Here is a 16,510-nt window from a genome sequence, read left to right as displayed (position 1 = left end):
AGATGCTATATCGGAATGCAAAGGAGTGAGAAATGGAGTGGGAGAGGGGAAGAAGGGGTTGCAGTAGCCAGAGGAGGTGGGTTGGATAGGAACAGCTGGGGGACAGACACAGGCTTGGGGCAGAAGGGTCTATACCACAAGTACAGACTTCCCTAAAGAACTTGGAATTGAACCCAGGGGTTTTCATTTCTGTGCTATCAGTAAATAGATGTGAAAACCATTTGCAAGGCGTGTCTCATCCTCCATCTAGTGACTGGTCCATATAGAGGATAATAGCCTACTACTGGCTACCTGTTACTGTTAGTTCAAGTGGTAGAGCTCTGTGCTTTGGATCTAAAGGCTGAGCCCTGATGATGATCCAAGCTGCAGGTGAGTATGGTTCCAAATGATTGATTTTCTATTTTAAATTGTTTTTTAAAATAAACATAGGAAAGTACATATGAAAACAACTTAACAGAATGTAAAGTTGAAAAATCAAGGACTCAAAGGTTATGAAGTGCCAGAATTAAAGTTGCCTGTGCAAACTTTAATTTGTTGTCCTTGTGTTTATGCATTATGATGGTCTTTAATAATGTGATCATATACATTTTTCCCCATGGGACTCCTGCTTCACTCAGTTCACAGGCTGAATCAGAGCTGTGCCGTGAAGGAGGCTGTTGGCTGTGGGACCCTGTCACGTGATGTGTCCCCCACATAGGCTCCAAAAGGGTTAATAAGGAGATCAATTAACATACCAGGCTGCACCTGGAGGGAGAGCCATGTTTAACTGAGGATGAAGCCCAGCTAGGGAGGGGCTGGGAGAGGAGTATAAACAGAGAGAGTTGAGAGCAGAAGAGGGATGTAGGGAGGGAGTCACTCTCTGGGGCTAGAGTCAGAGATTCCAAACCCAGAAGGGACCATTGTTATCATGTAGTCTGACCTCCTGCATAACACTCCCCAGAATAACTCCTAGAGCATATCCAATCTTGATTTAAAAATGTCAGCGATGGAGAATCCACCATGACCCTTGGTAAATTGTTCCAGTGGTTAATTACCTTCACTGTCAAAAAGTCTATGCCTTATTTCCATTCTGAATTTATCTAGCTTCCTGAATGCGTCTAGCTTCAACTTCCAGCTGTTGGATCACATTACACCTTTCTTTGCTAGATTGAAGAGCTCATTCATAAATATTTGCTCCTCGTGTAGATATTTAAAGACTAATCAAGTACCCCTTAACCTTCTCTTTGTTAATCTAAATATATTGAGCTCTTTGTGTCTATAGAAACATAGGGTGAGAAGGGACTGCAAGAGTCATCTCTCTAGTCTAACCACCTACCAAGATACAGTATTTGTTGTATCTAAACCATCCAAGACAGATGGCTTTCCAGCTTTTTTTTTTTTAAAAAACACCTACAGTGAAGGAGCTTCCACAACCTCTCGAGACAGTCTGTTCTTTTGCCCTGCTGTTCTTACTTCTTAGGAAGTTTTTCTTGAGATTTAATCTAAATCTGCTATGCTGCAGTTTGAACCCACTGCCTCTTGTCCTGTCCTCTCTGACAAAAAAGAACAACTTTTCTCCATCTTTTTTTTGCAGCAGCCTTTCAAGTATCTGAAGACAGCTATCATGGTCCCCCCGCCCCCTTAATCTCCTCTTTTCCAGACTAAACATACCTGTTCCTTCAGCCTTTGCTCATATGGCTTGCATTCCGTCCCTTTGATCGTCTTTGTCACTTGCCTCTGAATACTTTCCAGTTTCTCTACATCTTTTCTATACATTGGTGACCAAAATTGGAAACAGTACCAGAGCGCTACTATCACCTCCCATGACTTGCATGCTATGCCTCTGTTAATGCAACCTAAAATTGCATTTGCTTTTTTTGAAACAGCATCGCATTGGTGACTCATGTTGAGGTTGTGATCCACCACAACTCCCAGATCCTTTTCAGCAATGCTATTGCCAAGACGGTTATCCCCCATTCTGTTTGTGCATTTGTTTTTTCTTCCCTAAATATAGCATCTTACATTTGTCTTTGTTGAATTCCATTTTGTGTCTATAGCTCAGTTCACACAGTTATCAAGATCCCTCTGAATATTAGCTCTGTCTTCAAAAGTATTGGCAACCCCCCCCCCTCCACCTTTGAGTCATCTGTAAACTTGATCAGTGTGCTCTCTATACCTACAGCCAGGTCATTAAAACAGATGTTAAACAACACTGGACCCAGAACAGAACTCTGTGGAACCCCACTTGAGACCTCCTTCCAATCCAACACCATTTCATTAATAGTTACATTTTGTTTCCATCACTAAAGGCAGGTTTTCTAGCTCTTTAATCATTCTTGTGGCTTGTCTCTGAACCTTCTCCAATTTATCAACATCCTTCTTGAATAGTGGGCACCAGAACTGGACACAGTATTCCAGCAGCAGTTGCTCCAGTGCCAAATACGGAGCTAAAATAACCTCTCTAGTCCTACTTGAGATTCCCGTTTATGCATCCCAGGATCACATTAGCTCTTTTGGCCAAAATATCAAGCTGGGAGCTCACGTTCAGCTGATTATCCACCACAACCCCCAAATCTTTTTCAGATTCACTGCTTTCCCAGGATAGAGTCCTCATTCTACAAATATGGCCTATATTCTTTGTTCCTAGATGTATACATTTACATTTAGGCACATTAAAATGCATACTGTTTGCTTGAGCCCAGTTTACCAGGCAATCCAGATCACTCTGTATGAGTGACCTGTCCTCTTCCTTATTTACCACTGCCCCAATTTTTGTGTCCTCTGCAAACTTTACCTGTAGTCATTTGAAGTTTTTTTTTATCAGTGACCTGAAATAAATGTTAAATTGCATAGGGCTAAGAACTAAACCCTATCAGATGCTACTGGAAACATACTCACTTGATGACAGTTTCCATTTAGTTACATTTTGAGACCTATCAGTTAGCAAATTTTTAATCCATTTAATAAGAGCTGTGTTAATTTTATATTGTTCTAGTTTTTTAATCAAAATGCCATGTGGTACCAAATCAAAAACTTTACAGATGTGTAAGTATATTACATCAACACTCTTACCTTTAGCAACCAAACTTGTAATCTCATCAAAAAAAGATATCAAGTTAGTTTGCCAGGATATATTTTCCATAAACCCATGTTGATTGAAATTAATTATATTATCTTCCTTTAACACTTTATTAATCAAGTTTCATATCAGCTGCTCCATTATCTTGCCGGGGATTGATGTCAGGCTGACAGGCCTATAATTACCCAGGTCATCTCTTTTCCGTTTTTAAAAAATTGTCACAACATTGGCGTTCTTCCTGTCTTCCGCAGTGCTCCAAGAGCTATTGAAAAAGAGAGAGTAGAGAAACCCAGGAGAGAGGAGGTAGGGAGTTCCCTCTCTTTGGGAAGGGCCTGGGTGAGGCCGACTGAAGAAAGCCACAGGGACTGAATTAATCTTGGGCCCCGGAAAGGGGACAAGGCGTGGAGAAGAAGTCCTGAGGGTCAATGTTCCACCAGAGAAAAGAGCTGGGAGGACCTAGGGAGAAGTCACAGGACTGAGAATCAGAGGAGAAGCTGTATTTAAGCACCTGCTACAGGGAAGCAGCACATGGGGCTCAGAGGTAGCAAGTGGCCCAGAGAAACAGCAGCACATCTTGAAGGACCAGACCCACCTGCTTAATATATCATCCCTGAGCCAGACCCCAGAGCAACAAATGCGAGTGGGTTCCCCTGACAACCCCAAGGCAGGAGCATAGAAACCTGATCTAAATACTTTTGAGCCCAGAGTGGGGCTGAAGACTGAGACTAAAGGAGAGGTAAAAGGAACAGCCCAAGACAGGGTAGAAGGATCTTTTGGTTTTGGATTTTTAGTTGTATTTTGTTATCACAAAGGGAAGGACTGGACCACTGCCATTCACCAAATAAAGCAAGAGTGCTGTGCAAAAATGGCATGTTACCATGTAATTAAAGGTTATATCATAATGCATACACACAAGGGGGATGAACTATTCTTGCATTTCCTAACTTATGAGCGCTTGACTTTGCAACTGTAGTGTTCTTTGAATATAGTTTTTTTTAAAATGTAATTACCAATGTATATGAAGAAAGAAAAGTAAGTCTACATGTGGGTGGGCTGGCTGGAGCAAAGTGAGGGTTGGTGGGTGGGTAATGCAGGGATATAAGAACACTGGGGCAAGGTAGAGAGGAGATGGAGATGAGCCCTCTGGTGGGAGGGTATGAAGTTGCAGAAGATGATGACAATTTAGTCACTGGAGGGACAGAGTGGACTCACCAGGCCCTGTAAATTTTGACTGTGACCCTGGATACTGCCTTCATGGCACGTGGTTTTCTTCAGGAGATCAGCTGACCTGGAAAAGGTTCATCCCCCATAAACCAAATCTGACAAACTCTGGTGAAAGGGGCTCACAGAGAGGTGAACACAGGTACATAGTCTCACCCTGTGAGCTGTACAACTGCCTGTCCTGGGTCTATCTATATCTCTTCACTGGGACATGTTGCCCATGGAATCTGTTAAGAGGGTGCATAGAAGTGGAAATGGGGTGGTGACTCCTGTCCACCATCATCCAAGAATGTGGGGAGCATGTCCTCTTCCCTGTCACTGCAGTTATGATGTTGGGGAACCTCACTGCCACAGTACAGAGAACTCCCCCTAATTGCCAAGAGAACTAAATGGTGTTTTCCTTCTTCCAATAGCAGAGAAACGGGAGTCATCTTCAGCCTAATGGGCCCTGCTCCTTCTCCCTAGTTTAGCTCTGAAATATGGCTGTCAGCAAGAGAGGTCCTGCTACACTGAGCAGCAAGGCAGGGGAAAGAAAAACATGTACTAGTCACGCAAAGAAATGGAGGCAGAAAACTATTCTTCTGTTCTGCCCTCCCAGTTTCCACAGAAGAACTATTCCAGAAGGACCTACTATGTCCTCTGTGGCAGCAGAGGTAGAAAAGCCCCTCCTCTCACCAGAGTCACCCACCAGGAGGAAATAGGAAGAAGGAAGGACTTATCACTAGCTACAGGTGTGAGGAGGGCTCAGCAGCAATGGCATTTAAAGAGAGCATGAAGTAGGCAGCATCAAGCTGATTTCCCTATCTAAAATGGTAAGTATGCTGAGGCCCTGAACAGAACTACACTTAATGACAAGTACTAGGGTCTGTTTGGTCTCATTTAGACTGAGACATACCTAGAAAAGTGGCAGATGAAGAGTTAATTGCTTAATGAAAAGGCTGCTTTCTTGCTCTGTGCCAGAAGGAGATGCCTCTGAACATGCTAATTAGACAAGTTAGGAGGCCTAGGGATTTACAAGGTAAAAAAAAATGTATCTTCATCAAGCAATGGGCGGCCAGATGTTCAGGGCTGGGGAGAGGAAAAAGAGAGGAGAACCAGGAAATACAGGTGTGAGAGAGTTGGGTTAGGAATTTCATTCTCTCCCTGACTTGCTTTTCCTAAGAGCACAAGCTCTACGCTGTCCACATTTGTGCACAGTGAGCTTGGACAAAAAGTCTCCAAGGTGCCACAAGTAGTCCTTTTCTTTTTGTGGATACAGACTAAAACGGCTGCTACTCTGAAACCTGAGCTTGGACAGCCACCTTTACAAATCTGGCTCGGAAAGTAGGAAATATTGTGTACTCTTCCCAAGCCTCCCCCTTCCCCTCAACCCCAGAGTTCCTATTCGTCGCAGCGGTTACCTAGCAATGTGCAATACTCACTATTTGTTACTTACACAGTGCCACCGACATGTGCAGCACTTTACAAAACACATAGGTTAGATATGGCCCATGGCACTAATGTCTAACTTGGATGGAAATAATACAAACAGCAATGGGTGAGAGATCAGCAGGGATGGAAAGGAAGAGGGCATGAAGAAGAGACTCCAATGTGGAGATGCAGAATAGTTGTGAATGGAAAACAGGAGGCTGATATAAAGGGCAGGATGGAAAGAAGCATTTTTCACATTTGATCCACAAGAAATCTCTCTTCTGCTGGAATATTAACCCTGGGAAGCTCTGGAGACTTTACTGCAGTAAAAGTGATGGACATGCTGTTTTTAGATTTCTCTGCCTGACCCATAGATGTCTTGTGCCTTCCCATTCTGGGGTGTGTGTGTATGGCATAATCTAAAGGGAAGGACATGTGACTGCCCCACGTCTGCTCTGCCCAACAACCTTCCCCTGACCCTGTGCCCAGCCCGGGGCAAAAGTGCTCTCCCGCCCCACTTTACCTGTGTGAGGGAGGGCTCTGTCCTTCCCCCGCTGCACCTCTGGCATGTTCAGCCGCTTTCCCTGGCAGCCAGGCCCAGGTGGAGAGCGTGACGAAGCTGCTTCTCACACGGCTGAAGCTGGATGGTTTGGGTTGCTGCTCAGTGCAGTGCAAGCTGTCTGAGAGAGCCTGGCTGGGGAGGAGGTGGGGGGCTGTTCCCACACCTAGGCTTGGCTGCTGGGGACAGGGGCAGAGTGATCTGGAAATGTGCCGGGAGGGGGGGAGAGGGGACCCTGGCTCGCTTAGCCCCTGTCCCTGGCAGCTGGGCTGGGTCGGAGGGCGACCTGCCGCCACTTCCCTGGCCAGGCTCTCTTGGAGTGACTGGTGTGAGAAGTGTCTGTCCTGCCCTTGCCGCTTCCCACCTGGGCCCAGCTGCCAGGGACAGGGGCTGAGCATGCTGGGGGATGGGCTCAGCAGGAGAAGGACAGAGCCCCTCTCCCTCTCCACCCTGCAGGCCAAGCAGAAATCTCTGGGGAGGAGAGGGGGAGTCACTTGACCCCGCATGCCTCTTCCCCACCATGCGTTGCTTATGGCCTGACCTCATCTTCTGTAACGTTTTGTTTCATAGTACAGCTCGTGATGTCATCTCATGCTCCATGACACCTTCTGGAGTCTCATACCCAGCAGAATCAATGCAGCTAAGTTGCAAAATGCTAGTTTCCTGGTTCTGGAGATGTTCAGCTGCCAGCATTTGCTAATGAACAAGCGAGGATCCTGGAGGTAACTGCAGCCAGGGGAGTTCCTGGCAATGTGGCACTGTTGGAGCCATGCTGCCACGGAGGGCGGCTGTGACTGCTGCTGTGGCATGAAGCCTCTATGCAGAAAACCCTGGTCTCCTGCTGAAGCCCCTGAGATCTGTGCAGCTCCAGAGGAATCCATGGAGTCTGGCCCTATGGCCTGTTCTGCAGGACAGCAAACTCCATCTGAACAATAAGGAAGAAATCTCAGGTACAACCTCCCTGGGACTTGCTCCCCTTTAGCCCCCTCCCATGGGTTTTCTCTACATTGTTTGCGGGGAATGTAGTGTTCCAAGGTTTGTATGCTCCCCCTGGGAGAACACATTACATTGGTGCAATAGGGTTCATTCAAAGGACAAAACCACTACTCTTCAGACATACAGAGAACAGTGTTTGAACAGAGAGGATAGGGGCACTTTCCTTGGCTTTGTTATATTTCTCTGGACACAGCGAAAGTTTCCTGTCTATGACTTCTTATCTGATTCAAAGATCTGTAAATGAATTATTTTATATATACTCAAACAATGGCCACCCTTATTAATATACCAGTTTTGCCTTTGATATGGTTACATTAGTATTTGCAGTATCCCTGTATTTCCCTGTCAGTACAACAAGGAATACCTAGGGTACTGCAAATGCACACACATCCCTCCTTAGGTATAAAGATTTCTCTGTAAAGCTCCATTAATATTTATGACAATGTATAAATAATAATAATAATTAGAAAATCTGGCTGGAAAATCTTTGATAGACCCACTTCCCATCAGAGAATGCAGTTCTGCTGAAATTGAAATGCTTCATGAAATCATGTTGATTTTGTTGAAATTTTATTTTAGGGGAAAAGTTCCAAAACACTGAGTTTTTTCTTTTCAAAATGACCCTTTGTTTAGAAAGGTTTTATTTTGTATTATAGTGTATATTATGACAGACTGTTCAATTTTTAAAAGTCATAATTGAAGTGAAAAGGAACTTTTTTTGGAACTTTCTTTCAGTCAATTTCAAAATGTTCATGTTTTGTTCCTAACTGGAATAAAAAGAATTGTCAGATCCTCAGTGAAATGGAAGTTCCAATAATAACATCCCTACACATTATATAAAGAGCAATTTCCTGCAACAATTTTATTTGAGAAAGGTTGGGAAGCTCTGTACCTTCTTACATAGGCTCCTCATTTACCCAAAGAATAAGGAGCTTGTTAACAAGGTATCTCCACTGTTTTTCAAACTTACATCTAAGCTGGAACTGGTGGAAGAAGAGGTGATGCCATTATCACAGAGCTGCCCAATGCACTGGGGTGGTGTGGCCATGCAAGTTTTCAGCAGAAAAAGCTCTATCTATAAATACGATAGAAATATTTAGATATAGTTTGTCTACTTTTTATTCAAATAAGGGATTCCTTTCCAAAACATGCATCCGATGAAGTGAGCTGTAACTCACGAAAGCTTATGCTCAAATAAATGTGTTAGTCTCTAAGGTGCCAAAAGTACTCCTGTTCTTTTTGCGGATACAGACTAACACGGCTGCTACTCTGAAACCTTTCCAAAACATGTCACTTGGGGCTACTCTCCTGTAGATGGCACTATTGCCACTTCTAACAGGCAATTTGCAACAAAAGAAAATCCTTTGGCTTTAACACAGGGCTTGAAACTGGGCCAGAAATTTCATTGATTATCAGGCTAAACTAGCTGGTGGAGGTCAGTAGTGACCAAAGTCACAGAAGGCTGTTTATATTGTATTGTGTGAAATGACTGGATGATCTTAGTTCAATTCCTCGTGGACAGTTTCCTCACTTCACGTAATATACCATCACAATTGGTATCCTCAGCACATAAGCTAAGGATAGAATTAAGCATTATGAATATGAAACATTTAAGCAAGAACTATCCTGTTTCAGATAAGTCTGAAATTCCCACTGAAGTCAATAGGAGTTATGCATATATATCTGACGACAAAATTTGATCCTAGCTAATTAATCTGCTAATTAATTATTAATTAAAATATAGCTGTCCACAGGCATACCAATCATTACCCTTCATAACTGGCTAATGGCCTGTGTAAGAACCACTGCTTTCATTTTCCTTTGCTTTCTGACACTGAGTCAGCATCACATTTGTTATCTATCCTTCTAGATAACAAGATGACGGTCTGTTTTAGTTACAATTTGATGGGTATATAGTAAGCATTACTTTGTGCTTCAAATTCCTTGGTACTTTTTACAAAAGTTTTTAATCTTTTTCTTTTTTTAAAGAATTTGTTCAGTGGAGGAGGAGAAAGGAACATTTGTTCTGAGATATCATTGAACAGTCACATTTCTCTCAGAATGGCTGTCAAGACATATTAGTATAGATTAAATGGAAAAAGCTCATGCAACTTGAAGGTTGAAAGGTTAGTCACTTAAAAGGTAGGACATACTAAAGTTAAGGTTGCACATGTAACCTTAACTCTATCCCTGTTGGTGTACACACTGTAATACAGCCTTTATCTAAAGGAGAAATAGAATACTGCCATGTAACTAAATTAATTGTATGGTTTTTGTCTGAGGAAGATCTTTACCTTGGTAAGGGCCAAATCTGCACAAATGTTAGTGTGAAAGCATGCAAGAAACCTTGCCTCTCTCTTTGCATGCGGCACAAATGCTTAATCACAATAGCCATCACCATAAGTAGGGACTGCTCATCCCTTCATTGAGCAAATTACTCAAAGATAGGGAGGAAGTGACCATGGCCCTGTCCTCTCTACTGTCCTGTAGGATAGGACTAGTGCATTGGGGAACTTGTAGGGTGCCTCCTCATACATGATCTATTCTGGTGCTTCCCACCCGTGAGGTGGTGCAGTTCTATACCATCCCCAATGCAGGGCTGTGTGAAAACTGCAGCATCTAGCCCAACAGCAGCAATTATGCAGTTAGTACCACAGAATTGAATGGGACTACTCCCAATGGTGACTACTACTCAACTTGAGTAACAGGTGCACAGTCAAGCCCTATAGAACGTTTGTTCATGAAAGAGGTGAGACGGGAACTCAGGAACTGGCTCCCAGGCCTGTGTATATTCCTCAACCTCAAGGGAGCATTTTGGCTGGGAATAGAGCAACAGGAGGGAGGGGGGAGAGGATATTTATAAGATCCTGGCTTTCCCCCAAAATCTGGACATTTATCTGAACCAGATGGGAGCAACTCTGAGGCACAGCAGAAAAGATAGCATTTTACTTATATTTTACAGCACATTGATCCTTACATGCATGCACATTTAGATTCCCATTAATGTCAATGGGTATTGGATCAGGACCTCTGCGAGCTTAGTAAGACATCACCATGCATGCAGAGCATGGAATTTTCAAGCACTCATTGCTTGTACAAATTAAAACTAAACTCGTCATGAACAAAGCCATGTCTCTCTCCTTAATTAGGACTGTTCCCCTGCCAAACTGCCATTTAACTCAACCCTCAACCGTTTTCCTGTAGACCTCTTTTAAACCAACAAAACCAAACACCTTTTTAATGTGAAAAGGGTTTTGTTTCGTTTTCATACTTCTCTCACTCAAAAGCAGCAGGACTGATTTTGTTCAAACTTTCAACAACAACCAAAAAATCACCTTGGGATAGAGACCAAGCACAAAAAAACACCTAAGGATCACATTTCCAAAAGTTTCTAACTGACTTAAAAGCCTAAGTCTCATTGAAATGCAATGAGTTCTAGGTGTCTACGCGCCAAAGTCACTTAGCTGCTTTAAAATTTTTACCCTAAATTATATCAGTGGGAAAACAATTTCAAAACTGTCCCACCTTGCAGCATGGATGGGACCTGAACAAGTTTTAACCAAATCCCTGAGCCATGCTACAGCTCCCTGACAATTTGACACTTCCATAATAGAACAAATTAATAGTTGTGTCCAGGTGGCTATGTAGCTCTGTTACTAATGCCGCTCATGAAGTTGCCATGCACAGAAAATTAGATCTGTTGCCCATCTACCTGATTTCTAATACAAAAGCAACAGCATGAATATATGTTCTCTCTCTCTCTTTGTCTGCTACTTGGCATGCACCCATACTTTGTAGAATCCCTGTAGGAAGTTGTGAATGATGCACGAGAGGAAAAATCCCTCTCCAGTAGATAGAACGTAGACAAAGCTGTGCAGGGACTTCTGTACTCTTTTGTATTTCCCTCTGCTTTTAATCAAGAACACTCCACAGTCAGCTCCGAAAAGAGCTTCAAAAATGCCCAGAAGTCTCAAGACTGGAAAAAAAATAAAGGAAAAAGAAACCCTCAGAAAAATATTTTAAATATTTAGTGTTTCACAAAATCCTCCCGTCACCCAATTTCTTTCCCCCTCATTCAGACTCCCCAGCCAGCCAGCTAGATCAACTCCTACTTGGGAACAAGGCAGAGCTTCCAGTGCCCCCTCTAAGGCAGCTCTCTCCTTCCCCATCAAAACCACAAACCAAACATAAAAAAAAAAAAGCATGTAAAGCATTTCAGAATTGTTTTAGAAGGTTTAAAGCTGGGCTCTTTTTTTTTCCACTCCATGCCCAAAGTATAGTATTAGCTGTTCCAAACTTAGAGACAAACTGACAGTTCTGGGATGTTACAGAAATCCCGAGCCAGATCCACTGAGACCTCTGTCTGCTTTGCACTGCTCCAGCAATGCAAAACAGTCACAAATCCGGCTTCACCTGGAGGGGTACAAAGCAAACAGAACAGACTGGTGAATCTGGCCCCACATCCCAGAGCAAGCGGCTTTTGAGGAATGTGATAGTTAAAATCCTTCAAGAATACCGTGGTTTCCCTTTAAGCCTTCCCAATGTTGTCCTGGATTTGGTAAACAGATATGCTCTTCTAATTATTCTGTTCCTGCTATAAGGGATACTGCAAATACTGAGATATCGTTATGTCATGTATCTAAGGGAACTGACAGGTTTATAAGAGTGATCACTGTAATTTGGATGACAAGTCAGCATTACCCAGCCTGTGGTGAATGGGATGTGCACAGGTATAATAGGAAATTCTCTTTTCCTCCCTCTGCCACACTTTGAGATATTAAGTCTATGACCAGTTTGCACCTTTGTTGCAGCTTTCACAATTTTAGTGAAGTTGTCCATTCCAGCGCTAATGTACAGATGGCTGGCACCTTTTGTTTCTGCATGTCTTACATCCTTAAATCTATTCTAAAATCCCTCCACCTTCATTACAAAGGCATCGGTTACAGCACTCTCCTCTATCTCAATGCGCCGATCTTCAATTCCCAGCTACATGGTATCTAATTATAATACCCTTCTCATAGCAACCGTTACAATGAAATTATACACTTGGCTCCCAAGAACAGAGTTAAAATTGGGCTGGAGTAATGAGTAGCTCGCGCAGATGACTAGCATTAAACACCCGCACGAATGCTTTCTAATGGGGTGCACTTACCTTCCAAAAGAAATGCTGTGTTGTTACAGCGAAGACCTCGAAGCCACGACTGGCCCTTTTAAGTTCCTCTTGAATACAGCTGAATTGCCTGGACTGCTTGTCACACTTTTCTTTCAGCTGCTGTATGAACTGCCGTTCGGCCTCTCGAGTCTGCAGATCTGCCTTGGTGGAAAATCCATTCCTTGGAACAGCTGCCCTTTGTTTAGGGTGTCCTACAAGATGAAATAAAAAAAACAAGACCATAACCAGTTACTGTATATGCATAGACACAACCTTTGACAGCTCCTGGAACTTGACTAAAAAATAGCCTGCAGCATTCACACAAGCTTTCTAGTGAATTTACTCGTAAAAAGTGCTGGCACATCAAAGCACAAGTTACTCCTTTGGGCTTGATCCTTCAAGGAGCTAAGGGTGCATCTACACTGCAATTAGACACCCACAGCTAGCCCATGTCAGCTGACGCAGGCTTGTGAGGCTCAGGCTAAGGGGCTTTTTTTAACAGCGGTGTAGACGCTTGGGCTGGAGTCCAAGCACTGGACCCTCCCCCTTTGCAGGATCCTAGAACCCAGCTTCCAGCCCAAAAGCCTGAACCTCTACATCGCAGTTAAACAGCCCCTTAGCTCGAGCCCCGCAAGCCCAAGTCAGCTGGCACAGGCCAGACACAGGTTTTTAATTGCAGTGTATACACACCCTAAGTGTGTCCTGTCTGGTGGCGAGCACCTTGAGCTCCCACTGATGCAATGATAGTTTAGAGCATTCAACACCTCGCAGGAGGTGTCAGTGCAGTGCAGGACTGGGCCCAATGGTCCTCCTCTCATTAACAAGCCTGTGCCCCTTGTTAATATTCTGTACACCCTCCAGTTACATACAAGCCAAGACGGGCACAGAATCAAAGGAAAGGCATGTTCTGTCAGACAAATGTCATATCCTTCTAGAAAAGCTAAACAAGAATTAGGGTGACTGTCAGGTATGTTTGCTCACTTGTTGTGAAACTGTTTTGTGAGTATGGATTTAAGGTAGTCTTCTTCTCTGAATACACTACTCTCTATGCCATCTGGCACACAAGAAATCAAACTCACAGGTCAGTGGCTTTCTGAATTCTGATTCAGAATCCATGTAGCTAGAGATTGGAAAAGGGGGAGGAGGAACAGAAAGAGATTCTGCCTTTAAAAGAATGAATTCATGGAAACAGGGATCCAGTGGACTAAGCACAGGAATGGAGACAGAGGACCCAAACCTCAGGAGTGCCAGAGAATTGATTGGTGCACTTGGGAGGGCAATAAAGGTAGCTTTACTTCACCTTTCTGCCCCTCCTCTGAATAGGGTGATGGCCAATTCAGCTTTTGGTGCAATTTAGAGCAGCTTTGGGGTTGCTCTAAATTGAATGAGCATTTAGTGATACCCACATCCCCCAAGGGCTGCAAAACTGACTGTATTTTGCCAGAGGATTGTGCTCTTGTGAACCCTGCTATGCCAGTACAGCCAAGAGAGAGAAAGCTGGATTCTATTCATTTTTGTGCCTCATCAACAGATATGTGAACAAATTCCAATTACAGGATCAATCACTTACAGTTGTGCAACCCAACTGAGGACAACGGAGTTGCACACATATCACTGAGGAAGCAGTATAAAGAAAATAGGATTGAATAGCCATCACTGATAGCCTGTTCAGCTGTAGAACCTTTATATCTGGTGATGATGTGTGAGGAAGAAATAAACCAGTCTGACTAGCAGTGCTGGGGATGAGTTTGCAGGGTTGGCAGTTTGAAAAGCTGTTCTGGAGTCACTGAGACACAATCCATACAGAACCCCCAATATGCTATTTTTACAGTTAGTTTTTAGAGCAGAACTTAAAATTTCAGTGCTTTCTTCCATCTCTAGAAGTTATAATTAACTCTCCATTGACTGACTAACTCACCAGAACCCAAAGGAATTACTTTGCAGGTCTATATAAAAAACATCAGCTTGGAAATGTAGTGCTCAAACTTTACCATCACTTCCCTTTTTGGGGGAGGAGTAGGGGGGAGTTTCTATTATCCCTGTGCAGCATTAGCAGCTTTCCTGATGCTGTTGCTAAGGGAAGTGCGAAGGGAGTCAGCCACAGTGACAGCAACCCTGGACAAAACTCATAACCAGCAAGCTGCAGGTAGTGGTTAAAGCACCACTGGCTCGTCATGGGTTCAGGTCTGCTTTGTGACTTTTGAAAACATTGATGCATTTTTCTGAGCTAAGGATAGTCTGCCCTCCGGAGACTTTACACCAGAGAACGTTTCTACCACCATTCCACAAATTGGGTTTGAGTTGTCCACAATATATGGCTGCAAAGGAGGCCAGTTTTAGCAACATTTCATAATTTAATACATTATGATTAGGGCCCTATGAAATTCACTGTCTATTTTGGTCAATTTCACAGGTCATAGGATTTTAAAATAGTCAGTTTCACAGTTTCAGATGTTTACATCTGAAATTTCATGGTGTTGTAACCGTGGGGCCCCACCCAAAATGGGGCTGTAGGGGGGTTGCAGGATTGCCACCCTTACTTCTGCACTGGTGCTGGCAGGGGTGTTGCCTTCAGAGCTGGGCAGCTGGAGAGCAGCAGCTGCTGTCTGGGCACCCAGTTCTAAAGCCAGTGCCACTGCCAGCAGCAGCGCAGAAGTGATGGTTTCAGGTATGGGGAGGTTGTAACTTTTGCCGGGGGCGGGGCGGGACGGGGCAGGATCAGCCTTACAGGTGGGCAACCACCCAGGGCTCCATGGTCAGGGGGGCACCATGGTCCAACCAGCCCAAGGCCCCTTTAACTCCCGAGCACTGGGCCTGGAGCTGGGACAGGGCTGGGGGCACCCCAGCAGGGGCTCCTACTGTGCACTAGACTCTAGCTGCTAGTCCGGTGGGGCTGGGGAGGGAACAGAACTTCTTCTTCCCCTGCAGGGGCCGCTCCTAGGGCCAGTCAGACTCACCTCTGGGAACCTCCTCCTGGCTGCAGAGCTGGGCTGTGCTGCCTTCAGAGCTGGGCTCCCAGCCAGCAGCTGCAGAGCTTCGTGCTGCCAGAAAAGTTCCTGGAGGTGGGTCTGACCCCTCTGGGAGCATCCCTGGCAGGGGAAGAGGAGATCCCGTTCCTCCCCAGCCCGGCCGGAGCTAGCAGCTGGAGCCAAGCGCATGGTAGGAGCCCCCCTCCCTTACAATAGCCAGATTTCATGGGGGAGATCAGATTTCATGGTCCGTGAGGCATTTTTCATGACCATGAATTTGGTAGGGCCCTAATTATGATGCAGCACTTAAATACTATAGTGATGGGTGCTAAAGAAAACTCTGACAGTTAAATAGATGATCACTTTTCAGACAGGCTCATCTATGACACTCATCACTTTGTACCCATTTCCCTCACCGCTGTTTGTCTTCTCTATTTAGACTGACTTCAGTTAAGGAAATAGTGTCTTCCTGTATGATTGTACAGCACCTAACACAATGGAGCTCCTTCCTGACTGGGCCTGTAGGTGCTACCACAATACAAAATATTTAATAATAACTGTAAGTGTTTGTTTATCTTTTTGATAAAAAAGTCTTTCACTGCTTAGACACCAAGGAGATGGTGATGCAACAAAAGTCAAACGCAAAGAGAAAAAACCAATCACCTTGAAATCAGTCAAGATTAAATTAACACAAACTATTAAATTGTTTAATTCCATTCTAGATTTCCCCTGCCTTCTAACATTTGAAGTGTGCATCTCTAAGTTGTCCTTATCAATGGCATAAATTGTCCTTGTAAATTAAACTGTGATATTTTCCTCAGGGATAAATCTGAACTTCTCAGTTCCTCTGGGTTTGAAAAGCAGCTCACTAAGCTTCTTCTGTCCACTGATGTTTGTGTTCTGTTGCTTTGCACAGGATGGGAAATACACTGAATGCTGGCCCTGATCCTGCTTCCTCTTGTCAATTAGAATATGGGGCGCTGTGGAAAAGCAGGACCACACCCATTGTACTCAGAAATCCAGGAATCATTGATAGAAAAAAGTGCTAAGAATTTTGAAGCTAATTAACTGTTTGAAATAAAATATTGTAACAAATACCTAGTGATATTTAATACAATCCATGAAGATTTAGATGTGGTACACGA

At 43.9% G+C, this 16,510-nt stretch overlaps 1 protein-coding gene across 1 annotated transcript in view; it reads right to left on the bottom strand.

The window, feature by feature from the left end:
* The window catches only part of MTUS2 (microtubule associated scaffold protein 2), a 503,536-nt gene that overhangs the window by 99,780 nt on the left and 387,246 nt on the right, over positions 1 to 16,510 (bottom strand). The window contains exon 8 of the mRNA XM_038385037.2: positions 12,397 to 12,608. Within this exon, the coding sequence (XP_038240965.1) occupies positions 12,397 to 12,608 (212 nt within the window). The remainder of the gene's footprint in view (positions 1 to 12,396; positions 12,609 to 16,510) is intronic.

The sequence above is a fragment of the Dermochelys coriacea genome, chromosome 1, assembly GCF_009764565.3.
Source record: "Dermochelys coriacea isolate rDerCor1 chromosome 1, rDerCor1.pri.v4, whole genome shotgun sequence".
Classification (NCBI taxonomy): domain Eukaryota; kingdom Metazoa; phylum Chordata; order Testudines; family Dermochelyidae; genus Dermochelys; species Dermochelys coriacea.
The sequence above is the reverse complement of the archived record's forward strand: the minus strand, read 5'-3'. Positions and strand labels throughout refer to the sequence as shown.